Source organism: Motacilla alba, chromosome 2 (assembly GCF_015832195.1).
Source record: "Motacilla alba alba isolate MOTALB_02 chromosome 2, Motacilla_alba_V1.0_pri, whole genome shotgun sequence".
Classification (NCBI taxonomy): Eukaryota; Metazoa; Chordata; class Aves; order Passeriformes; family Motacillidae; genus Motacilla; species Motacilla alba.
The window spans coordinates 131,998,340-132,025,887 of NC_052017.1; the positions used below are offsets into that span (position 1 = coordinate 131,998,340).

At 35.9% G+C, this 27,548-nt stretch overlaps 1 protein-coding gene across 50 annotated transcripts in view; it reads left to right on the plus strand.

The window, feature by feature from the left end:
• RIMS2 (regulating synaptic membrane exocytosis 2) overlaps positions 1–27,548 on the plus strand; it is a 456,016-nt gene that overhangs the window by 178,211 nt on the left and 250,257 nt on the right. For 49 of the 50 annotated variants that reach the window (XM_038164450.1, XM_038164024.1, XM_038164200.1 and 46 more), the window contains one exon: positions 13,735–14,660. In XM_038164450.1, coding sequence (XP_038020378.1) covers positions 13,735–14,660 — 926 coding nt within the window. Of the gene's footprint in view, positions 1–6,553; positions 7,210–13,734; positions 14,661–27,548 lie in introns of those variants that run through there. The other variant, XM_038164415.1, reaches the window with a different exon arrangement.

The following is a 27,548-nucleotide window of genomic DNA, read 5'->3' on the forward strand; positions in this document are numbered from 1 at the left end:
GAATATGTGGGGATTTGGGAAGAATAACTAAAATATGAAAAGTGTATCTATATAAGATGGATTTATTTTAATTTTCTCTTTTGTCACCTGGTATTATGTGCCTCAGTATGCCAGTCAACTACTGGACATAAAAAGAATTGGAAAGTTAAAAAAATGCATGAGCAGAAAACAAGTTTTGCAATAAAATGTGTGTTCAGGTTGTGTTGCTGGAAGAAACTTATGTTTGGGTCTTGGGCACCAAAACAAACGAAGTTCTGTGCTAGAATATTTGGAGTATTTATGTCTTGGTGTGCTACACAAAACTAGCATAATTATTGTTAGACAGCAGGTCGCTTGACAGCAGAGGGGATCAGGAAAGGAAATCAAGTCTGACTTGAAGCTCCCTTTAATAGTCAACAAGCTTAAGAAAGAAGTCCAGAGGATTAATTGTCGCTTGATCTTTGGATGTAATATATATTAAAAACCCCCTCTTAAGCTGGTGCTTGAGCTTGGTCATGGAATCAGGGTATAACACTGCTTTTTCACATGTCCTCGTCAAAATCACCTGCTGTTATTCACTTCTGAAGGCTGTTTATGTGAGCATTTTTGTACGGGTTCCTAGTGCTGATATACTTACCCTAACTTTACTCATGGAGTTGTTGCTATTTTTTATAAGATAATCACCACAGAGGTATTTTCAGGCATCTGCAAGCTTGCCATAAACAATGAAATATGGAGACTTGTACTCCTTCTTAAACTCTATTATGGAGATTTACTGAAATTAAAGAGTTTGTGAGTATATATCATAAGGCCCTTTGGGATCTTGAATTCTTAATCTTGGCCACCTCCATATTTTTTGAGAGACAGAGGGCTGTTTTGTGTGTGTGTGTGCTTTGTTTCCCTTTTTTCTTTTAAGGTGAGGAGTAAATTATTATCGTCTTGTTGCTAGTCTAAGGCTGATTGGGACATAAGTTTCTCAGTTAATTCCCTCCTTTCCTTTGAGCTCATAGATAGGAAGGTGCCATTGGCAAGAAATGCTGTCCCATTCCAGACCAGAAGATTCTTTGGGGAAATATCCATTCCAAGTAGGAAGAATAAGAGACAAATAATTCCTAATCATATAAAGCCTAACAAAATTATATTTGAAAACTTGGGAGTGGGAATGATAAGGAATATTTGAAAGCAGGAATATTTCTGAGCATGTGTTTAGGTAACTAAATAAAAAAAGAGTATCGTGATTTGTTCCTGCACAGGTACTTAGCCTGTACTTACACCGAGCAAATTATAGCTCCTGTAGAATGTACAACACCCCTTCTTGTTTCAAACAGGCATTGTTATTACAGAGGATGAAATGACAGAAATTACATTAGAAATATCCTGGTTTGCATTTTATTTTGTGTCCATCTTTCCTAACACTGTGGGTTTTTTTTTTTTTTTTTTGATTTCTGTAGGCATTATTTGTAAAGCTGTAATCTCAATTTATAGTTCTTGGGTTTTTTTTTCCAATCTATATTATACATTTCTTGGTTTTTTTTCCAATCTCTATTAGTGACAATTTAATTATCTTTTTGAGTACAAATTCCTTAGATTAAGAATTCACCCTGATGAGATCTTTTGCCCAACATAGCAACTAGTGATCAATACTGGTTCAAAGACCTACACCTTCCATGCAAAATAATTAATGCAAGCATTTTTTTCCACTTCACTGAAATGCATATGCCTATGTTTGTTTATTGATCTCCTGTATTTTTATAACAACAGTTCCCAGTCCAGGTACTTGCAGGATTTATATTCTCCTGTGGTAGTCCCTCTATTTATACATAATTTGCATAAAATGCCAATCATCTCATTGTCTTTATTAAAATTGTTCATGATTTTATTTTGTGTGACAAATAGATCCATTGTCTTTGATAATCTGAAACAAAATCTTCCCAGTTCTTGTACAAGTTAAAGGTTCTTTTTTAAATCCAGACTTTTTTGAACCAAACATTACCATTTGCAGTCAGTGAGACAACATGGCCCTTCTAATGTTAGGTTGACCTGACCTGAAAATGTTGAGAAAGAGAGAAAACAGAATTTTGCATTAAGCTGAATTAGGATGGATTGCATAATTGCCAACTTTTGCCAGCCTTGCAAAGTCCTCAGGTATTTTGCTGGACCAGCCTGTGAGTCTCAATCTTTGATGATTCTTGACAAACATCGTTCATAACGTCTGGCAAAATGTTGAATCTCTTGGCTGTGAATGAGTTTTTCATGTTAAGTTTCTGTCTTGCAGAAATGTGTGTTATTCCTAATGACTTTAGAAGTTTGAGTTTTTTCTCACATTTCAGTGTAAAAATTTTCCACTTGACATTACCTTAATGTTGAAGCAGAGTAGGTGAATCTGCCTTGACACTTGTCTCTGGAGGTCTCTGGGAGGAACTATCCTCTCCCAACTAATGCTGGTGCAGTGTAACTTTGTTGTATGGTCTATGAAACAGACATCACAAGGTGCAAGAGCAAGTGCAGAATAAACAATCAGCAAGGCAGGGCACTCTTACATCATATAGCCTAAATAAAAGTCTTCCCTCTTAGCTTAAAGGAATGAGGAAGAGAAAATATGTCATAATGTTCCTCTATTTTTGAAATGAAATTTGTGTTTTAATATTGTATTTTCATAACATTGAATAGAAAATGCTTCTGTATCAATGTCAGCTTTTAGCCTTCACTCTATTGATCAGCAACTGCACCTGATTCTTCACTCACAGACAATTTCTAATGTGTTATTGAAGATATTGAAACTAGTCAAAAAAAGCAAAAAGGGGTCAAAGAAGTGATGTCCACAACAGCTATCCCAGTGATATCTTTCAGTCCACTTTTCACAAAACTTGACCTTAGAAAATCTTTTCTTTTCTATGAGGTTTTGATAATGATAATTCTCCTAAGAATTTCCCTGTATTTTAAGTGTTTTTTATCTGCTGCAGGAATTTTCTAACGTGGCTATAATTATCCACTTCCTCTTCTTCTCTGCCTCTCCCTCCACCCTCTACTCCAAGTTTCTATGTATTTATGAATCAAACTCAATTCCAACAGAGTAGTGTTGGTTTTGCTCACCTTGCTACAGGACTTGCAGCAGTAGGGAAATGGCCAGCCAGTGGAAATGTAATAGTTCTTCAGGTTGTGCTTTTAAAAGCATATCGTCCAGAGAAACCAAAATAATCAAATCCATTGTTTTGGGAAGTATCTCCCTAAAGCTCATTTACCCTCACCACTGTAAGGCCAAATATAAGGAATTTGATTTGATTTTTTATTCCTTCTCAGCAAAGTTTCATTCATATCCAGCATTAATCTCATTTCTGTAAAAGCATCCAAGAAGAAGAAATCAAACTACTTGATCATGGTTTCTCTTCTCTCATTTTTATATATGAATCTATTAATATTGTAACTATTTTGTGTTAGTTCACCTCAATATGCATTTCAAAATTACTATATATCATGAAATACTTTTTGCTAATTGTAGAAGTCTGATCTGTCCAACTATCCATTTTGACCATTTAAATCATAGTAACTAAATTACTGAAACTTGATTGTCATTTTCTTCTCTGTCAACTCAAGCATCTTGAATAATTTTTGTAGCCTGGCTCCCCAGCCTGTTATCCAGTTGATCTCATTCTTGAAAAGTGCCTCAGTGGGCAAATATTTAACCTTTCGTGTTCAGGTCAACAATGAAAGTAAAGTTTAACTTAAAACATACTCCTGGTCCCCAAAATCTGACAATAACAATACTGAGAGAGATGAAGTCATCATAAGCCTCAAAAAGATTTCATGAGTTCACAAAATGCTTTACTTTTTTCTTGTTCCTTTCTCTGTTTCCTTAGCTGATTGATCACACTCTGCTTAAGACCGAGTTACTGAGTGTGTTCCGTAAATTCTTTAGTGGACTTGTGTTATCAAAGGTGCTGAAAACCTGTATAATTTGTATAAATCTCTCAGTGTTTGTCAGCTATTTGCCATTTGAGTCTAGTTGATAAAGACAGGCCCTCTAGTTATTCTTATACCTTTTCTAGAAATTCCATAATTGATGGAAAAAGTGACCAATGTTATGTCAAAAATCTGCTAATAGCACAGCCTGAACTTCAGTCAGAATTTCATCAATTGACTTTGTAGGATCCTGCTGAAAACAAGTTCATTGGGCAAAGCAGATAATGTTGGTGGCAGGAAGTGTAAAGCATGAATTAGATGGGATATTTATCTACACATGAAGTTACAAAATGAGCATTCACTTCTCCTGTGGAATATAAAAAGCTGTCATCTTATTTTAGAAGTAAAACTAGAGTAACTAAGTCTACCTTCATTGCAGTAGAATGTAGAATACATCTCTTAACTTGTTTATGTTACAAGATGAAGTTTATTTTATTTGTTTCATTTTAAATTGCCTTGGATTCCCACACAACTGTCTTGGAAGAAACATAGTCATATATTTCAGTGAATTTTATTCAGTACTATTTTGTTGCTAGCAGTTCTATAAAGACTATTCAGTATTTTGCTTCTTGCTAGAAGTGATTCCTATTTTCCTCGATGTGGTCTGTACCGTTGTCATCTTGGTGCTACCTTTTTGTGTAGAAGCTGCTAAGCTGCCAGGTTACCCTTTTCACTTCCAAATGTTCACTTCCACACACTTTCTAGAGTACTTAGTGATCTTCCATATGGATTTTTGCAAACATCCATGGATATATTTTCTTCTTTAGAAGGCTTCATATTGAGCCTCTTTAGGGAAGGCTTGCTCTAGTGCAGACATCTCTAACAGATGATAAGAGAATAAAAGGGGTGGAATATCCTGAGCTGGTCTCAGTGCTGCAGAAAAACAAAGTAATGCTGGTAGAAATACCTACATCAGAGATCTGAACTGGGTATCTAAGGATGGCTCTTTGACCTGTTGATGTTTCAAAAACCAGGCTGTTATATCCATGCGAGTTTGTTGCTACATGGTAGCGTGGTGGGAAGTTTTTCAGATAGTGTTCCTGAAAACCCAGCAGCACAGACATGGTTTCCATCCTAACCTCCTGCCTGAGGGGCTCAGAACTGAAGGAACTCTGTCTAGGCAGCCATAACCATTTGATCCTGAACATTTTGGTATATTACAGCTGTGGATTGTGAGCCCACTGCTTAAACTACCGTAGAGAAAGTTCTTTTGCTGAAAAAACATTGTAAAATCATGTCCTACCAATACATAACACAAGTGCTATAGTTTTTACAGAAATACAACTTAATTTCCTCTAAACTTGGGGCCTGCTTCTATGATAGACTTAGGTGCTACTTTAAAATACAGATATTTAATCCTGTCTCAGCAGTAGGTTGAGAATGACAGTTGAACCAGAAATTTAAAGTTTTATGTACCAAGGTAATTTCCAAGAGCTATTGAATGCACCTGTCTCATTCCATAGCTGATGTTCCCTAGCAGGAACACATTTACCCTGACATCTTGGTCTTGGAGAAGCTGGTGCAGACAGCCCATCATTCATTGATGAGCCACCACTGATCTAATTCACCAGATTTAATAATGGGTCTTTACTTCCCGTTACTGAGACAACTGGACATTTTCACAGTGGTTATTTTATGCTTGCTCTTTTATGGAGGCATCAAAACAGCTCAGTATGTTCTATTTCATCTCTTCCAGACTGAAATATGAATCACAGAGATATTTTAAGACTTAAGTTCATTGCATGATATCACATTTATAGTGTAATTGTGGACACAATGAAGAGATAGAAAAAATAGAATATGTACTGACTCAGGTTCATTAGTATAGTTAGAGTTTTAAAAGTTCAACAGTCCAAAATAGCCTCCAGATATTATTAAGAAAAACAATTCTCAAGTGACAGTTCATGTCACTGACATTTTCTTAGTTTGGTCATTATTGAAATAGCTTTATTTTTTATGCAATGGTGATAATACCCATATAATAATGTAGTGTTTCTTTGAAAGAAAATTCTCCCTCTCATCAAACTTAAAGGTTTCCTTTGAAGAACCAGGATACTTCCAGCTGTTGGTAAAAGCACCTGCTGAACAATCCCTGTGGTAAGAAACTAAAACACTTGAAAAAGATTAGACTCAAAATTAGATGAAATGATATATAGATGAAGTCTGTTATGATATAATCTCTGTGATGGCTGAGCAAATAAACTTTGATGTCATAATGCCTTTCCTAGGAATCTGAACTCATGACTATTGAGGTGGAGGAAAGCTAGGTTTCAGCTAAGTCTAGTTTTTCCATGTCATGCTACTTTATCATGGCTTGAATGTATTGCAGTCAGATTTGGTTAGCACTTTATATTAAACATAATATATTCATCAGCTAGTTTGCATAGGTAGAAAAAGCTGTGGAAAACAAAAAAAAAGTTTATAATTTATTAAAGGCAAATAAAGATATACATTTGCTTTCTATTATTTTCACATTTTCAACATATTTTGAATGTGAGTTTTGATGACTGTTTTTGGAAATAATTAGTCCATTGATTTTCACTTTTTTTTTTTTTTTTTTTTTTTTTTTTAACTGTGCAAGAAAAGATGTTTTCAGTTTTACGGTATGTGCAGCACATCAGACTGAAAAAGATGCCACAACTATTTTAGTCTAATAGCTGAAAATTATGCCAAAATTTGACTTCTTACTATAACTAAAAATTCAAACTATAACTATGTTAATACATAACTTTATTGGAGACCTAGAACATAAAAAAAATGCTGGATCTAGAATCACGAAATATGAAATACTGGACCTGCACAATTTTAAAAATAGTTTAAATGAAATGTCCTGACCAGCATGTACATTTGTAGGCAATAGTACTGTAGCAAGGCACTAATCAGCTAAGTACCATAATCCTCCTTATAGGGTAAATTCTTACTTGACCTCCAGCTATATACAGCACATGGTAACAGCATTAAACTGTAACACTCCCCTCATGCTCTCAATAGCTTCCCATTGGGTCAGCTCTCTGACTTGAATTGCTGTTGTTGCAGATACTAAACTTTATTTTTTTCCTAGATGCCTTATATTTTATAAGTGCATTTCGGGGGCAGGGAAGGGTTTGTAAAATACATACCTAAACAATTGTGTCTCGAAATGAAGAGACTGTTTATATGATTTCACTGAACCTAGAGGATTAAATGAAAGCGCTAGTGAGAACAGAAATTGATGTATTCTCATGAACCCGAGGCTTCCAACTTCCCAGATGTGCAGTGGCTGATCAACAGGTAAAGAAGGGAAGAAAGATGTGGAATGTGTTGTGTGAAAACAATGTCTATGCTCAGCATTTCTTATTCTTCTGGGGGATGATTAGTGAGATATTTTTTGCTTTTAGTAAAAAAACTCAGTGGAAGTACTGAAAAACTTTTTCTTGTGCTTCAGATATATGCAAATATTATCTTAAAAAAATATTTTGTTACCCTATAAGTTTCTTAAATTGTATTCTATTTTCTGTGATAAGAATAATTCTTGAAACATTAATTTAATAAAAATAGTACATGTAGAATTTTGAATTGTTCTTTTATTTTATATTATTTGTATTTTTTAGTAACAGTTCAGTATTATAGTTACTCATTCTTATGTTTGTGTTTCTGTGACCTACTATTCTTTTAACACCCAGTGTTTTAAAGTAATTTGAATCCTGCTGTTAGACAGCTGTTAATTGATTCCACCCTTCTGCAAATGGTTTCTGTAGTGTCGGTACTGATGCAGATGACAAGAATGCCCATTCCTACCAATTATTCTTGAAAAAAAATCTAATCCATTTGCTATTTGGTATAGCTTTTATTATTATCTTTTTTGAAACAAATTTTTTACTGAAAGAAAAGGTGCAGTATTGCTTGTTTATCTATTAAGTGGAAATAATTAACAAAATATTAATTTTGAAAATGTTCAGAAGTAGAAATAATGAAAAATCTTGGCGTGTTTAGCCTATTTTTAAGAGGTAAGCATTCATCAATATATCTGAAAGATCACTCAGTAGAATATAATTGTTTTATCTCTCAGTTTGCAGTTCTCTAAAATCATATTATATGATTTAAGGGCTACTGAATACTCAGGCAAAATAAAGGAGGACAAAATAATTTCTACTGTTAGTCCAGTTTTCCTATTTGTGATGTTTTTAACTTAAGGAAAAAAAGTGAAACAAACGTATTACCTTAATATTTGTAGATTAGCCATTGATACAATCGCCTCTTTTGTTCAGCAGTTTTTTCCATGTTATAACTCTTTTCCTCATACAAATTGAAAGCAACCCTGCTGCAATGCTGAATTTTTTGCAATTCTGAATTACTTGTATAGAATAAAAATGTATTGTTTCATATGTCTGTGCAATCATGTCAAGTCCGAAGCAAAATTGTTATCAGTGGTGACTTTAATTATATTAACATTTTGTTACTACAGATTTCCTTTCATTCTGTTGATACAAGCCTGCAGTCAGTGAATTCTTATTTTCGGATAAAATCTAATAGAGATCAACCTCTGCTATACCAATCTCATGCTTCAGTAAATTTACTGAATTGTGAACTTCATTCATATTCTTTGGAGATATTTAGCTGTAGTGTATTCTAATGTTTCTAAGCATGATTTCTATAAGATAAAATCACAAGGCATGGCTGAAATGAGGAATGAAATATTGTCTCACATGAGGTTTACCTAGTGGATTCCTTAGATATGTGAGTGTTAGATGTACTTCAGAACATTTTTTTAAAAACACTATTGGTCAAATGCAATAAACACCTTTTCTATTTATCAAAGTGGGCTCTTTAAATTAACTAACTTGTGAATTGTGCACTGGTTGCTTACATTCTTCATTTTTGTTGAGAGGGTGAGAAAATAAGGAGAGGTGAACCAACAAATCATAAGTTTAATCTAGTATAAAACTAGACAGCATAGAGAAACTGTAAAGAGAGATCTTGGTGAAAACTGGAACTGCTTTGAAGTAAAAAAAAACAAACCCTCTTTTTTCAATAAGGGAGCCATAGCTGCTTTGAAGAGTGTGCAAAATGAATTCTCCTGCACAGTATGACTCAGCAAAGGCAGAAGTTATGAGAAGAATGAAGAGTTAAATCATTACCAGTTAGAACTGCCAAAAAAATTGCAGATTTTTCATTCTGGCAAAGGAAGTCGGTGGAGATGGTTTCCTAAATGAGAGAGTAGAACACTTCCTGTGAAAGGCAGGCAGACCCTTAAGTTGCACAGCAAGTTTTCTGGGTTCATTTCACTCATGGGGCTTTGGGTGCAAGGTCCAGAGAGTGCTCAGCTCAGCTCCTGGCAGCCTGGGAACTGTGTGACAAGTGCTTCATCTGCTCCCTGCCACTGTTGTTTTAAAACAAGTGTCCTGTCTGTTTGTTGAATTCAACACATAGAAATAAAAAATTTCAAATAGTAGAAGAACTGTTCTTAAATGACCACTCAGGGACCAACAAATGCACTTTCCCTGATAGAAGCTGTATAGTAAAGGAGAAATAAAGCTATGTTCAGGGTATTTGATGAGGTCTCTAACAAAAAGCTCTGTATCTTGCATGGCTTTTGTAAAAAATTTCTGGTGGAAAATGTCAATTTTTTACCTTCTCTGAATTATTCTTTCATGTATTGAAAGGATCACCTTTTGAGTTAGGCAACATTACAATATATGCAGGAGATATATTTTCAGTTTTAATTTTCTATTCAACTTTATTCCTTGATAATTTGTAGGAAAGAGAGAACAACATTTTAAAGTATTGTCTAGTAAATTATAATTAGGTCTTACTAGTAGATGGCCAGTATTAATTTCCAAGTAGCTGATGGCTCAGGCCCACTGAGAGCATTGTTTAATTGACCCAAATTATAATTTTTTAATTGTCCCAAAGCTTCTGATAAACAATACTCTTCAAGTAAATGCAGCTTGCTTCAGGTGGTCAAACACAACTGCAGAATGATATTTTCACAAAGGTTTTCTCCAGTTCAAATGTGTGTTCTGTTAATCTGAGGAAAAGATTATTAGCAGGAGGGTCTGATATCTAGTTTTGACAGTGATATAAATATTTTATATATTACAACATTTTTAAATGTCGCTTACTTCTGAAATGTGATGCATGCTTAATTTTTTAAATATCCTTTTCTAGAGTAAATTTGGGTCAATTTTCTAAAAACCTAAATCAAAGGAGAAGAGTTTTTCTCTTTAAGGCAGAATCCAAGTGCATGTCAGAGTTTCAAGATATTTAGTTCCATTATGGAAATCACAGCCATCAAAGCTGAATAGCTGTCTTATATTCTTCTATGTTATATTTTAAGCACTTAATTCTATTGTGATGTGGGGGAGTTGAATAATTTAACTTTATGAGCAGGAGTACAGATTACAGTCAAGCTGTTTGCTTTTCCATAATATTAGTGATATCTGTAGTGCACTGGAAATATGGTTTCCATCAGTGTAGGGTTATGGGTTGTGTATTAAAAGATCAAATGTCATGTATCAATAAATTACAATAAAAATAAATATACAATAATAAGTAGGAAAAAATAATTTTCATATACTGTATCTGAAAAAAGAGACGTGCCTGACAAAGAGATTTTTTGCAGAGTTTTTAAACATAATAGAGATTTTATTTTATGGTTGTTTCAAACAAGTAGCAATCACAATGGCCTGGAAGATTTTTCAGAAAAGGTGTGATAACCCTTTCAGAAAGGGTGGCAATCCTTCTGACAAGAGATATATAGCGCTTAGTTCAGCTGGCAGCTGGAGGGTACATATTACACCCTTAAAGTTCACTTAGCTTTTAAAGTTTCAGGGAAGTCCTGGACAGACAGGAGTAGTCATTTTCCATGGTGTATCCAGCTGGGAGTACTTGATGAAAGGGTTTTATTAAGGTATCTTTAAGGTAGTTAATGGTGAGAAATGGATTAGACAGATGCTCATGAAGGTGAGTGAGAATTAGCTAGTGATCTAAAAATAGCAGCAGATTTTTAATAGTAGGTAGAGGCCATAAGTTTTCATCAGTACTAGTTGCCTCCTACTGTGATTTCATAACTCTGATTTAAAATGTATAGCATTCATTGTACAACTCTGTATATAGCAGGTATTTTTATAATTAAAAATTTGTTGAATACTAAAGGGAATCTAATTGTGCTGTGATGATCAGTAGAGAATGACAGACTTTAGTACTAAGAGTCCGGTGACTTTGGGCAGGATGAGCCCTCTCCTGGCAGTAGGTTTCTGGCTGATCAGGTGTACAGGTACAGTTAATTTATTTCCGATGGACAGGACTACAACTTCTGGTTAGTTCAGTGACTTCAATAGTGAAGTAAGTTGACTTCAACAGGAATGAAATTAATTAGAAAGGGTGTTTGATGATGTCAGTGAACATCGGCCAGGAATTCAATTAGTTACTTTTTTTCTGTTAGGCTGCTTTCTCTGAAGAAAAGCACTATATTTGCAGGTAGGTCCTTTTTCTTGCATGGGCCCTAGTAGTTGCCACACACAGGGCAGCCATGCAAAGGTTTTTCCACAATGAAAGGTTAGAGTAGATTAGACCCTGCTGCTCTTCACATCACTGTCAGCCATAGATGGTTTCCTATTTTTATATCTTAAACGGAGGAAGGAAAATTACCATTTGTAGTAAATGTAGCACACGAGGTTAGAGAATGTTTGTACAAGTGGTATAAAAATATAATGCTAAATCAACACATTCTTCTCTCATTAACATAGTTAATGCTGGAAAAAACAGGTGTACTTTTTAGTAAGCCATGAGCCAGTTCATCTGATGATGTATTTCCTTAATAGAAATACATTTTCCTCAGCAACAAGTCTACAATAATGTTTTCACTTGTACAAAAATCCATGTCTTCTATCCTCCTCAGCCTTCCCCCCATAACATTATAGTCATAACATCATCAGAAGATTGTGTCCATATGAGGACGCCGTGACATGGAGTGATATATTAATTTATTTATTTGTATATACACATGCACATGTTTTGTGTATGTTTATATAATCTTCTATTTGTAGCTAAAGCAATTCTCACTGTTTTGTTTGTATTGCTGTAGATACAAGTATGCAGATGTTTAATCCTGAAGTGTGTGTACACTCAGGCTGCTCCAAGGCACACGTGAGATTTGTCAAACTAGAATCTGTATGGCTTTGTGTGTTACACTGTTCATCATGGAGTTGATCCTGTAAACCTTATGTTCTAGAGTGTTTTAATGCTTTGGAAAATCAAATTGATGCAAACAATGTGGCTCTGAAGACACATGATCTATAGGTTATATAGACTGAGTATAGACAGTGTGAGTATTAACAGTATAGTATATGTGCATTTCATGTATACATGTATTTCTCTTAATCTTGCAATGAGATTCACATGGATGAATGCCTGTACCTGATAAATGCAGATTTTTCCTATATGGGGGACACAACTGGGGAGAGGAAGTCATGCACACTTTTGCTATGACAGAAATTTTCAGGGATTGGGTAATCTGCTATTGGAACAACTTATTTTGGGATGTGGCATAATTTTTCATCATCTGAAGTATTTAATTGAGAAATATTTATCTTCCTTAAAGCATTTCTGTATCTAATCTCTGCTGTCTTAATGAAGCTTTTATGTCTTTGCAAACTGTCTGCATTTGGGCAGTTCTGTTCTAATTGTCCCTTCCTGTTGGCCATTCTGGTTTTAGCTTTATGAAACTCTGTTCACGTTACATTAGAGTGATTCAAGTTGAGTCCCCAGTAGCAGAATCTGTGGAGATTTTGTAAAATGTAAAGAGGTTATAATTTGTGCTTACACCACTGTAACAAGACAGATGGGACATCTTAGCTTCACTGTAAGCAAATAGGCATCTGCATGATGTTTAAAGAACTTGTCATGCTTCACACGAAGAGTTTCATTTTTGCAAGACTGAATTAGTTTTCTCATTTGTAGATGCCATTGCAAAGCTAAAGTACCTTACTATTTACAAGGCAGTACTGGGTCCAAATCTTTCAAGCACAGTTTAGTAATTCTGTATGGTACCTAAAACAGTACAGGATGCCAGTTTGCCAGTCACCCCACAGGCCATGCACACTCTGTACTGACAGTTGTCCTTTTTCCTTGTTGAGCAGAGACTGCATTTCTTTCCTGGCTGTGAAAAGAATGTTTTCTCTCCTATCAGACAGAGGCAGCACTTTGAAACTCTTTCCCTTCACAACACAAAAGTGTGGTTTGTTTTCTGAGTTCAGGACTTCTGATTTCATCTGATCTAGAAAAGTGCTGCCATTGAATCTTTGTCTATTTTCTGCCCTTGGTGCAAATTGTAGTTTTGTGGGAACTGAAATGTGTGTTTTTGAGCAATAACAGCTGCTAAAAGAGTAAACTAGCTGAATGATCCTTCTAACCCTAATTTCCATGGTGATTATAAAACTCTATGAAACAGAAGTATATGGTCAAGTTATATTGCTGTAAAATGATTACAAAGGATTATACAATTTTGGTACTTGTAAAGCAGTCATGACTACAAAGTAGCCTAAGTATTTGTATTCTATATTTTATAAAGTCATATTAGCATTTTTCCTTCAAAGCTGTTTTTTATTCAAGCTATGCACCGTAAGCAGATTTATAGCATGACATCCTTTCTTTAATTTAGAACAGAAAATGTGAGAGCATTCACAAAAAATGCAATGAACAGATTTTTTTTCCATCAGCTGGTCATTTTGTCTTTTAACTAGCATTAACTGTATATTTGTGCTACATAAAATATTGAAAGAATTCTCTTTCTGCTTTCTTGCCATGATTATTTAGGAAAAGAAGCCCTTCAATATCAAGAGAACAGAGCAGAAGATACGACCAAAGGGACGAGAGAGACGAATATTCACAGTATGCTACATCAGACAGTGCGATGCCCAGGTCACCATCAGATTATTCAGACAGGCGGTCACAGCGTGGGCCCCAGTTATACGAAGAACCTGAACTGGGTGATTACAGAGATTCCAACAGAAGGAGCCGCAGGCGTTCCAAGGAGTATCCGGTAGAAGAAGAAGATGCGCAAAGCAGGGAAGAATATGAAAGGCAAAGGAGGGAAGAGGAATACCAGGCCCGATACCGGAGTGATCCTAATTTGGCTCGTTATCCAGTCAAGCCACAGCCATATGAGGAGCAAATGCGTATCCACGCTGAAGTGTCCCGAGCACGTCATGAACGCAGGCATAGCGATGTCTCACTGGCAAATACAGAGTTGGAAGATTCTCGAATGTCCATGCTCAGGATGGAACGGCCATCAAGACAAAGATCAGTGTCTGAGCGCAGGGCTGCCATGGAAAACCAACGTTCATACTCTATGGAAAGAACTCGAGAGGCTCAGGGACCAAGTCCCAATCGTCAGAGGACCACAAATCATAGCCCTCCTACACCTAGGAGGAGTCCAATTCCTCTGGAAAGACCAGACATGAGGCGGTCTGATTCTTTAAGGAAACAGCACCATTTGGATCCCAGTTCTGCTGTCCGGAAAACAAAACGTGAAAAGATGGAGACCATGTTACGGAATGATTCACTCAGCTCGGACCAGTCTGAATCTGTCAGACCTCCACCACCAAAGCCCCATAAAACGAAAAAAGGAGGTAAAATGCGCCAGGTTTCATTAAGTAGCTCAGAAGAAGAACTGGCATCCACTCCAGAATATACAAGTTGTGATGATGTAGAGATTGAAAGTGAAAGTGTTAGTGAAAAAGGTAAGACTTATAATTTTTTAATTGCTTCACTATACAGATTTGATTTGGTTTCTATTACTTTGGAGATTTATTTTAGCTATTTAAATTGGTTGCAACCACACATCTATAACCCTTCACAGATGACTCAACTTTGTTGTGATGGAGATTGGGATTTTTTGCTGATTTTGTGTTTTATTTACATAAATTTAATGATTTACGTGGGAAAGAACATCACAGCTCCTATAAGTATTTGGATAAGTTAAAGGAAAAAACATGTCTACTGAAAAACCTCTCAATGAAATCTCCAAAATATCTAAAGCTGGGCTGTCATATAAGGCCACGGTTTCATGTTCTTTAATACCAGATTTGCGTGCTCCTGGATCACAATGAGTGCATATTTGATCTGGATCAAGTGTGGGCGCATGACCGCGTTTTTGTTGAATTAACTGGAGCACATGATACAGCCCTTATGCCAGTTTCATGCTGTCTGCTGCCGGTTAAAGAATGTCTGACCTGCAAAAAGACCTGTGTCTATAAAGTTAACCCATTGAAGTATTGAGACAAATTTAAAATGACTGATGCAGTTTACATCAATCAAGGTTTCTTTTTCTAGTGGTACTAGGATGATTTTTGGTTTTAGTGCTTTTTAGAAATAGTTTTGGAGTTACTCCAATGTCAGAAAGGAAACTAAGATTGACTGAAATGACTTCCCAGCTTATAAAAAGATAATTTCTAATTAAATATGAAAGTATTGGGGACCATGAATCTTAATTCAATCAAATGAATATTATTAGTTTGCTTATCTTCATGTATGTTGTTTTAAGCTTCTTTTGTTATTATTCTTATACCAGTGAACCTTTATAACTTTCCCTAAATGGTTATCTGCAGTTGTGGATTGTGAATAGAAAATTTACTACTACTACTTATTATTATTAATTATTATTATTATTATTATTATTATTATTATTATTATTATTACTATCAAATATGTTCTGAAGCAAGTAATTAACTTGAGTAAGTGAAATAACTCTGAATTTTCATATGTCAATATTCACAACCATGGTCTGATAAGTAAGGAGCAAGGGAGTGTAGAATGGAAGGAAATTTCACCAGGTCAAAGTAGACAGTTGCATGTACTTAGTGAAACAACTGTGCTGAAACTTTGACCCCCTTAGTCTTCCTGATGAGTAGAAAAAACTTATGTCAACCTTATGGTGTTCATGATTATGTTCTTAGAAGCAACCTTGAGGAAAATTGGACCAATCAATACAGGGGAAGTAGTAACAAAATGCTTATTTAAGGCAATTCAGTGTCAGACATGTCAGAAATACATGATATAGACATTATATTTTTTGTACACATAAGACACAAAGCATATACATTTAGGATTATAAAAGCACAGAATCATTTAGATTGGAAAAGATTTACGTGATTATTGATTACCACTAATTTAGCACTTCCATGGCTTCTAACACATCAATAACCCTTGTATCTGCTGCTGCATGGCTCTCTATCCTCTACCTCCATGGAGACAGCAGAATGAAAGACCCCACTAGCAAAATGTCTCTCAAACACTGTAAGGCTGCTGCCTGGTTTGTCTGTAGCAAGTCTGGTTTCATGCCTTTCCCCTTCAGACCTAGTTTAAAGCTCTCTCCATGAACCCTCCTAATGCCTGAGAAAAATCCTTTCCCCTTTTGAGACAGGTGACCCCCATTTGTCATCAGCAGGCCTGGTGTCATGTAACTGTAAACATGATCAAAAACCCACAAAATTCTCCCAGTGACGCCAGGCTCTGAGTCAAGTACTGATGTGCTGGATCTCCCTCTCTGCCCTCCTCATTTCCTGCAAGTGGGAGAATAGAGGAGAAGCCCACTTGTACTCCTGATTCCTTAACCTGTCATCCTAAAGCCCAGATGTTTGTCTTTGATTGCCCTTGGACTTCTTATTGCCACTTTTCTGCCCACCTGAAAAATCCATGACGGCTGAGGGCCTTTCCAGGATAAGAACCTTTCTCTTCACAGCTGGGTCTCAGGGATGCACCAGACTTTGACAAGAAGTAGGTCTGGCCTACATATTGGGCCTGCTGCTCCTTTCAGATGGGAGTTTTAAACATGCTCTACAATTCTAGGTTCTCTGTCATAATAATGATCTTACAAAACTTACAGCTTTCACTTCAATATTTTGCATTTTAAGTGTCAAAGAAAACATTCTTATTGATAACAATAGTTAACAATAATGACAATGTCATGTCTGTCCTGATTTCTGAGTGAGTGAATGAAGCTTCATAGTTGTTATACAAATTAATTTTAAAAGCTTGCAAAGATTTTGCAGGAAAGAAAAAGAAAAAGCTCCCTACTATGTTTTGTTAATCTTGATTGAATTAGTGTAAGCACTTTGTCATGACATTCAAGTGTAACTGTGTCAAAGTGGCCTAGTGGTGGCCTGCAGCTGGAACCGATGTGGAGAAAACCTTGGTTTTTCATAAAGGAGAAGAGCAGCTGCTTGAACTGGGGAAGGATGTGACTGCTTTGACTATGTCTGCTCCCAGCCTGTGCTGGGGGTCCTGGGCTAGGGGGAAATGACCATGCATAGCACAGGAAGCCATTCCAGTAGTAACTCCAGTACCTGGAGCTGTACCAGGCTCTGTCACATAATCAAATAATATCCTCAGTCTCTCCTACTTCTCCCCTGTCTTTCAACCATTGGAGGGGCATTTTTTGCAAAGAGGGACTAGAACTCTTGGGCAAGGACTGTGGACCTGGCAGCATTGACATGAAGGGCTGGGATGGTGTTTAGTGGGATGAGATGTACTAAGACCACTGAAATGTCAGGAGCTGACATTGACAGGTGAATTCATCCTTTAGAAGCTCAGGAAACAATGCATGAGAACAGTGTTAAATTGACATAGCTGAGAATACAAATATGTTTACCTAAAACTTAAACTGTGACAGAATTAGACATATTTTCCAGCGTGAATTTTGTGCAGGTCTTCACAGACATTGAAACTCTTTTTAGTGACATAACTGAGCACCAATTTAACAGATGGCCTCTGCCTTTTTCTGTGCATAGGATGAACAATTCTTTCTTATTGTGTTCAAATTTTTCTGAAACTCACAATATTTTTTCCACATTATGTAAGACACCCTTCTTCACTCTTGCTGTGAATACCAGGCTTCTGTAACTGCAAAGATGTCTCAATTTACAACCCTTATTGCCAGTCCTGAGATCAGTGTAGCAGACAGTGCAAAGCTATATCCCCATGACAGGACCTCCTGCCTGTCTTAGGAAATACACTTTGGAGAGGAAAAAAAAGGAGTTGCCTATATGTTTTGGACCAAAATATTAGGTATATTGCTATTTTCCCTAATAATAAAAGATCAAAACTGCTTAAAATGTGAGAGAAAAACAATTCTTCAAATGCCAATATTTTTATGAAATCATAAATTTTAAATGGCTATAAAATAGCTCCCCCGTCACTAACCCCAGGGATTATACTCACATTATAAATGTTCTAGACTGTTCAAATCACCAATTCTTTCTCAAAACCATCTCAGTTTACATGGTGCAGTTTGAAGGCTCTGAGAAATGTGGCTTATAAAAAGGGGACAGTTGTGATGGTATTGTAGCAGAGTCAACTATGTCACCTACAGAGGCCCAAATAAAGCTATATTTTGAGGTGTGCAAGTTAGGCCAAGCTTTCTACATTGATTGTCCAATTAAAGTGTCTTCTATTGTGAGGGACAGTGAGAGTACTTTTTTACCTTTACGTTCAGTTAGATGTTTCTCAGTGCAATTCTAAGGAGTAGGCCTTAAGGGGAGGTTTGAAAGGGCTCCTTTAATTTGTTACCCAGCATGAAGCAGATGTGAAGCAGAGTGCTACTGGCTAATTCTGTGTGTCCACAGGCTTTACAGGTAAATTTAGAAAATCAAACAGTACCACTGTCCATGTGTTTCTTATGGCACTACTGTCACACCTGCAGTCTGCCAAAGGACCAATCTGAAGAGACTCAGGAAAGCTTGTGATTCCTGGGTTGTTTTACCCCCACTCAGAACACAGACACAAGAGAGGTGACCTGCGCTGAAGCTGGGGCTCTATCTGCACCTTCCCCAAACACCTGAGGGTCTTAAAAACAAGCCTTTACAAATCTCTCAAACTCTAGGGATTCAGCAAGAGACAATCTCTACATGGAAGAAGCGAATTCATTCAAGGAAATCTAGGTGCGTGATAGTTCTAAATATTGCCCTAATTTGTTCTAAATAAAAAGTAGGACATAGTAGATTCTCCGGTGACGGTAAACAGTGCAGGCAAACACGCATACCATGCTCCCAGCACTTTTCAGAGCACCCTGTGAGAGGTATCTGTTTGCACAAATGGTGGCTGACATCTAATGTGGGTGGAATCTGTGGTGGGAAAGCCAAATGTGTTTGTGTTTTGTCAGTTCTTTAATTTAGTGTTTGCTTTCACTCTTATTTTATTAAAACATGATGGCTAGTTAGTTTTTATTATCAAAGAAACTCATATGCACAGAAAGATAGAAATCTTAAGGTTGGAAGAGCTTTTTGGGATAAAGTCCAACTATTAACCTAACAATGACAATTTCACCACTAAACCAGTGTCACATCCATGGCTTTTCAATACTTCCAGGAGAGGTGAATCAACTAGTCCCCTGGGCAGCCTGTTCTGTTCTGTTGATAACCCTTTCAGTGAAGAATTTTTTTCTTTATATCCAGTCTAAATTTCCCCTGCAACCCCAAGAGGCCATTTCCTCTCCTTTCTGTTGCTTGTTGCTTTAGAGAAGAGTCCCACACCCACGTGGCTACAACTCCTCTCAGGTAGTTGTAGAGGGCGATAAGGTCCTCCCTGAGCCTCCTTTTCTCCAGGCTAAACATCCCCAGCTCTCTCAACCACTCCTCACAGGACTTGTGCTCCAGACCCTTCACCAGCTTTGTTACCCTTCTCTGGACTCACTCCAGCACCTTCATGTTTGTCTTGTAGTGAGGGGCCCAAAACCAAAGCCAGTATTTAAAGTGCAGCCTCACCAGTGCTGGGTACCAGAGGGTGATCACTGCCCTGGTCCTGCTGGCCACACTATTGCTGATACCAGCCAGGATGTGACTGGCCTTCTTAGTCACCAAGGCATGCAGCCAGCTCATATTCAGCCAGCTGTTCACCAACCCCCTAACAAAACATGTGGATAGACTTGAGCAATCTTAAAACATTAAACATTCGTGTGTTGTTGATTGAAAGCTGCAGAGCGCAGACTGAGCAGAAACGTGTGCTTGCAGGACCAGGTGAAAATACACTGTTCTTTGTCACTAAGCACACTAAAACATAAATATATAACCTTGCACTGGCTGTGTTGTGGTCATTTACAAACTTGTGAACTGTCCTCTTTCGTGATAGAGCTTAAAATATCCTCATGTCTGGAAGAGCCTCCAGGACCTACTTGTTTATTGCAGATTTGAAACCAATCTGGTAGAAATCCAGTTTAGTTTTTGATGGAGAATTAGATCTATTTGAAAACAATATGCTTGTCGCAAGTTAGAAAAAGTATGGTAGCTCATGGTGTGAGAAGGAGAAAGCACATTTCCTGAGTCCTACTGCAAGAACCGTGTGTGTCTTATATGAGAAGAGATGCAAAGGAAGTGGGATTCCATCAGAGAGCTCTCACTTTTAAATTCAGAGAGATAAGAGACCTGATTTCAATCTTGCTTGTGCCAGTTTCATACATCTTCAACAACTTTGGCTTCAAAGTTACACTGAGCTAAATTAGATCAGAACGAGGTCATTGTTTCTAAAATTTGTTTCATTCAGGTTAGAGAGTTCCTGAAAGTCTAACTTCTCTGGAACAAATTATACTAGAAGGCAAAATTTCAGGACTGAGCTGCAGCAGTTGAACGAAAAGACTTTGAATTTTCACACAGTTTCAGTATAGGAATATTTTACAATTCAAAGTACAAATTTTAAATGATCAAAAGAAAAATGGTTATTTAAAATGATGAAATGTTTGACATGTTTTATTAAAACTGATTTCAGAGAGTGACAAAATTTCCTTTTATTATTTCACTTAATATTGCAGTTTAGGAGATTGTTTTTTGTTTTTGTAATTAAATAATTTTTATTTTTATAGACATCACTACCTCTTATGTAAGATAAATGTAACTTAAATATATAAAGAGTTTGACTGGAAATTCAGAATGCTATTATTTCATTTTTTAAGCTTATTCCTATGAACTGCCTCTATTTTAAGTGCAAATGTAAGAAATATTGAGAGATAAGAAATATTACCCTTTTCTCTGTATATTTTTAAGCAATGAAAAGTCACTGCTTTGAAAGTACTTCTTACAACATTGACTAAGTAGTACCTAACTATAAAACATTAGTATTGCCAATGATATTTTTTCTAGAAAAATATTTTTCATAGCTGGTTAGATGAGAATATAACTAGAATGCTTAAACTTACAGAAATTTCTAATTGTAGAGAATTTTTAAAAAAAGTTTTGCTAAATCTTCTCCTACTGAGACACTTCCATGGTACTTAGAATATGTGAAAAGGGTGTGATCTTTTGCAGCATTTAGAGGACTCTACTGTAACATATTTTAAATTTGCAGTAATTTAAAATATTGGCATAAGACAATAATGTCCCTCATTGAAAAAGCCCTGCCTTTACCCTATTCTTGGCTGCATATTCACATCCTTATTATCACTCCTGCTGGCAGAAATGTTCAGGCAGGTACACTCTGCATCAAACCAGGAAACTTTTGTGGGGTAACTCTAACTAGGCGAAAGGATGGTAAATATTAACATTAGAAGCTTCCTTATAAGATGATGATTGTTCTCTAAGATACTAAAATACATGCTGAAAAGATGGTGTGTAATTTATGCATTCTCAGAATCTGAGGATAGACAGGGATTTCCTGAAGTCAGGAAGAAGAAATATTTTCACATAGTAATCAGAGCATACAGAATATTTTATCATACGTAAATGAACGTGAATAATTTCCTAGCGCTTAAATTCAAACAAAAATGTGTAATATTCAATTTTATTGATTAAAACCTTGCCTAAATTGCAATCTGAACCTTCTGTATACAAATGTATAGGAATAATTAAACTGTAATTCTTTAATCATGTTTCCTTTTACTCTGTGACTTTGGTGGAACTATGGCTATTGTGGAAATGTTGTCTGGGCAAAAGATTAATCTTCTGAGATAATGTTACACAAGAACTATGAGTTATTACCAAAGTATTTTAGTGTATTTGTTGTAGTTGTGTGTAGTTTAAGGTAAGATTAAGTTTTTTATTAACTAAACAACCTGGTTTTTAATATTTTTAACTTATGAATCATTGGAACTTAGCTTTAGTTTACCTTTTTAACACTAACTGCAAGATGTAGTTTCCCCTGGAATTTGTGAAAATGTTCTATTCTGAAGGTAAAGATTGTTCTTTTTCAGTTGAAACTGTAGACTACTGAATTATACGAGTGACTAATATTAAAATACCATAAAAACATTTTTGCTTTCTCTGCACCCCTTTTTTATCTTTTCCAAATTCAAATAGAAAACAAAAGAAACTTGAATTATCATTCCAAGATAATTTTTAACTATCCTTTACCATCTTGGCAGGTGGAATATATGCTGAATAAAATCAATAAATATCCATTAACTTTTTAATAGTGATGAAAGAAATTTTTGTACAAACATGGCTGGAAAGAGTGTCATCCTATGAAATGCAAGGCTTCCAATGTAGGTAATTCTTATCTTATTCAACATGCTCCACTTACTTCAAGCTACAATTACAGTTTAACTAAGTTAGAAATTTTTACTTGATAACCAACTCTTGCATCAGGGCTAAGTGCTAATAATTAATACAGATTTGGCACAGATGAGACAAAATGAAGATCTGCTGGATTCTGTGAGAAACTTTTCAGTTCTTTCCAATGCCATGCTAGAACAAAAAACATCATGGAGTTTTTCTTTTGAAGTTTTCTGAATATTTATGTAAATACTGTGATTTTTACAGAGGAGTCCCAACAAACAGAAATAATGACAACACAAAAAGAAAAAACCCACATGCACTATCTCCAGAGTACATGAAGTGTGTGTTTTTCAAATTATAATTTTCTTCATACTTTGATGAAATCATTATTCTTCTAATAAAACAAAACAAATCTATCTGTCACAGATTAGACTCAGTGTCATTTTAGGTTATGTTAGTCCTTTCTTATGGAATATTTAAATTGATTTTGCAGGTAATTTTCTTACTTCTTCCGTTAACTATCTGAAACTAAATGGGCCACTGTCAAATAAATGTAATTAATGAAAAAAAAAATATTTAGTTGGGAGTATTTTATCAATTGTATGGTTTGTTTTTTTTATTTTATGTAAAAACATCTCTTTCTTGTTCTGTTTTTATTTTGATGTATATTTCATTAGGAATAGGATAGTGAGTATGGGAGAAATAGAGAAACCAGAGTGGAGGGGAAATAAGCAGAATGGGCTGTACATGTGTCATTCAGGTGAAAACTGTTCCTAAGATGCTCTGTCCTTTAGCCCTGTTGTCCCAAGCTCCCTAAAATGTGCCATTCAAGACCTGGAGTTATTCACAGAAACTGCTTGAGATTAAACTGAATATTGTCGAGGGTGAGACCTGGAAGCATATGCTTGTCAGAGGAAAGCATGTTCTTTCCATCTTCTCACAGTTCTCATTCCATCCAAGTCTCTTCCATTGCAAGTCACAATCTGGGCACCAGGAAGAAATATTTTATATAAATAGTCTGGGCAAAGTGGCACCAATTTCTGTGTCTTTCTCTGTCTGGCTGTAGTTTCAGCTGCAGCTGTTCAGGAGCTGCTGTGTAACAGTGAAGCTGGTCCTGGGAGGAAGGCACTGGCACAAGTGTGAGGGGTCAGACAGACACTTTGGGCAGTCCCAAGGACAGTCCTACCCAGAAACCCTTCCCATTCAGAGCTTCGGCAGGTGCTGAATGAGGAGTGCCTCAAAAATCAGGCCGTCTGCCTAAGAATCTAATTGTTGATTTAAGAGTGCAATTTCACCCTATTTCTAGCTAAATTGAAAATTCTAGCTAACTTTTTCCAATAATAATATTCTCTTGAAAGTATATTTAAAACCCTATAAATGTGTTTTAAAGTTTTTGGTGTCTGTTAGTAATATAAAAAATTATTAATGCATTTCTCCTGTGATGGTCCACTTATTTTAGCGGTAAGATGGAAAAAAAGGGATGTAATGATAATGACATTTATTATAATTAAGAAAAATGTTAAATAAAACGGTTTGAAGAGGATTGGGTCATTGTAGTCTATCAAATTAGTGCTAAGTAGTTTTGTTATAAAATTATGTTGAGGGATTTGTTTTGCTTTGGAATACAAAATATCTACATCTCTCTTAAGAGTGAAGTTTTATGCTAACATATATAATATTACTTTTACCTTTTCTACTGAAGTAGTCTTATTTTTCATGGAAAGGGTAAAGACTATTGCACAAAGGAAAAAGAATGTTTAGTCCCCAGTGCTTTTTGTTGGCTGTAAGTCATAATTTCATTGCCATAAAGTAAGTGGCTTTGAAATGTGAAAGGATTAAAAAAATTAATTTCTGATTTACTTTTGTGTGAAAATATTTCACACAAAATATATAACGCTTTTCTGCTAAAATAGTTACATCCTATAATATTCAGCTGTATTGAGGACAAAGCAGGTCTGCAGACTTTTGGTTCTAACTAGTACTGGTTGGGCATTGTCACATGTTTACAGAACCATTATAATAAAAGAGAAGGGGGAAAATGGAGAAATATCTCTCAGAAATTTCACTGAGTTCCCCCATTACATACACTGCAGCCTGGTCCCCCTTTGTAAAACCTACCAAAGTCTTTCCATTACTCAGTGGTCCCTTCCCTTTACTGAATTTTCAGTTTTTCTCTTCTAGTAGAAGAGAATGGTGTAGTTTTTTCACCATTCCCTCTTTTTTGAAGCCATGTTTAGGCAATGATTTATTCGATCATGCTGCACCACTTAACAGGCTTTCAGACTTAAAGATACTTTTAAAAGAGTTTATTGCAGTTAATATTTAACTTGCTAAATTGTCAAAAGTGCTGTGGAAGTCAGGTACATCTGATTTCTCCATTTCACCTCACTGTTTAAGTAAGTTGTTTCCAAGGAACATTTGAGTAGCGTTTATGAGCATGGAGAAGTAGATTGTCAAAGAAGTGTGTAGTATTGAAACTTCTGATTTATGTCTCATCTGTTGCAATAGTAAAGTGAACCTTATAGCCTGTATTCATGCAGCACTATATTCTGTGTTAAGATATTTTTTTGAAATGTGTAAAGGCAGATGAACTGAATGAATATGTGCATAAAAAACACCTGTGTCACACACTGAGGTTTAGACAGATTAAATACACCAATTCTTATGAAAATGTACTCAGATTGATGATATTCTAGAGAAATATTCTATAAGAAATAGTTCCTGCGTTTATACTTTCTGCCTTTCTGAACATTTAGATTATGAATATCTTTTAGGTTCCTAGTTATATAATCTGTTTACTTGGAAAATGTAAATATATGGGCATTAGTTATGTAATCTAAATAGAATCAAATAAAAGTTTTCATCACAAACCTCCATGAGTATTTACTGTTTTGCCTATTTTTAGGCAATTTTCTGAATACATCTATAATGAGGAAAGGCTGAACTTGTGATGAACTATGAAAGATGTTTAGATACCACTCTTCTTACTACTCTTAGGAAGTGAATATATGCAGTACATTTCATTAGATTTTATAATTTCTAATAATTTTGCTATTTCTGCATATTATCATTTGGTTTTAATTTTTTTTCTAAGTTTAATTTTTTTTCTAAGTTTTGAAAATCTGTTCATACTGAAAGTCTATAAAGATGAGTTCCTTTGAAAAGTCTTCGTGTTCTGTTTTAATCACACAATTTAAACATACTTTAAAAAAGACTATTACAAAGCCACCATTTTTAAAACTAGCATATTGATGTGCTGAAGAAATTGAATTTATTCTTGCAAGCTTCTCACTAAGGAAGGTCATCAGAATTAGGTTTGAACTTCAGACTAATATCCCAGCACAATTTAAAGGACTGCTTTTTTTGTTGTTGTTGTTCTTTACTGTACAAAGTATAATTATGAGGCTGAAAGTTCTTTTCTGACATATGTAGTCCATTGCCTCAAGTCAATCCCTATGAACCTTTACAAGAGTCAAGGCTGGTCAGTCGTTGAAATCTCCATAGATGTAATTCAGTATAACCAGAGGTAGCGGGAGGAGGTTTTCTGCTCTTTGTTTGTGTGTGTAGTATTGCAAGAAAAAAATTAATCACTTCAAACCCATGAATTTCATTGTAAATGTATAAAATTTTCATGGAAACTCAGGCCAGTAGAGTGGGTGAACCAATTTCAAGACCCCATAAAAAGTGAAGTCACCAAGTGTTAGAGTCCCACTTCAAGAGACTGAGACAAGGGTTTATCTTGTAGTGTGGCTCAAAAAGGTGAGCTGTGGTTAGCCAGAAGCTCTACTGTCATCTGGAATGAAATCATCCTATCATCCTCATCCTCATCCTACCTCATGATCGTTGATCTGAACTAAATCCATCATTTACTTGACTTTTAGTGAGCCATTTTAGGTGATTACACTGGTATGAAACTAAACTTCTACAACAAAAGAACACATTCCTTTCACCCTAATAAGCTGAAGAATTACTATGGCATATCACCTTTACCAGAAGTGACACAAAAGAACAGTCACACTGCTGGGAGCAGCATGGAGAAGAGTGAGAGCCATGCCCAGTAACAAAGAGCTGTTAGATAACTCAGTTGCCTAATGGACCACATTTCCACTAAGCAGTAAATAATAGTATGACTTTCAAGCAACGCTGGAAATTTTATAGGCAAAATTGCAAGTTATAAAGGGTGATGTAAGTGACAGCTTCAGAGGTGACAGAGTAGGTGAGAACCTCTTGGTATTCCTATTTTCCTAAAATTGAAACCACATATCTTATCTAAAGATATGTCTGCACTGCAGCCCAAAGCATGACTGCAGCTCATCTTGGCATTTGCAAACTCGTTTTGAGGGCAGCAGTTAAAGTGCTGATAGCTGGAGCTGCAGAGTGCTGACTGCTGAGACCCTGGGTCAATATTCACGTGATGAGTGTGTGCTGAGCTGCTATGTCCATGTCCTTGTTACTACAGGGGCTCTGCTGGTGCACAGATACCCTGTGAGATAAGCAGCTTTTCAACCCTGGCCTCTTGAAAGAAGATGACTACTCTAAGCAGTAAGCTTGTGCAAATAAGAATCCTTTATGGCACCTGTGTGAGATGAGAACAAGCATCTAGGAAAATGCCAACAGTTCATGTTACTGCCGTAGGTTATGTTCATAAAATACATGGTTGTGGCAAACTTTGTACCAGAAAAATTTATTATCTACCTAATGTTGCCTTTTTTACTAATAGTTTTCTGTAAGAAAGGAAAAATGCAGCAAAAATAGATACATGTTAAGGCATCTTGACATGATTCTCATTCAGTATTTTCTGAGCCTGAATTTCTGTTGTTCCCTTCTCTTTTTCATCTGTACAAAGTAACTAAAAAGTGGGTGTAAGGAATTAATATTCTGATTTGCTAGCATTAATACTAACACCTTCCTTGTGTTCACTCCACAGTAGATCAGATGATTAGACAACATGCATTGCAGGGGAAGATGAAAGCTTTATTTTTCAAAAGTGGTAAAGTCTCAGTGTGTCTATGAAATTCAATGAGAGCACAGAATGCTTTAGTCAACACCCTTATTCTTTTTAAATATCTGGGAAGAGATTGTACACAGTGCCCTGTCTCTGAATGGTTTACATTTGTGTTGTGTGAGTGTGAAATCCCATCACCCTTTGAA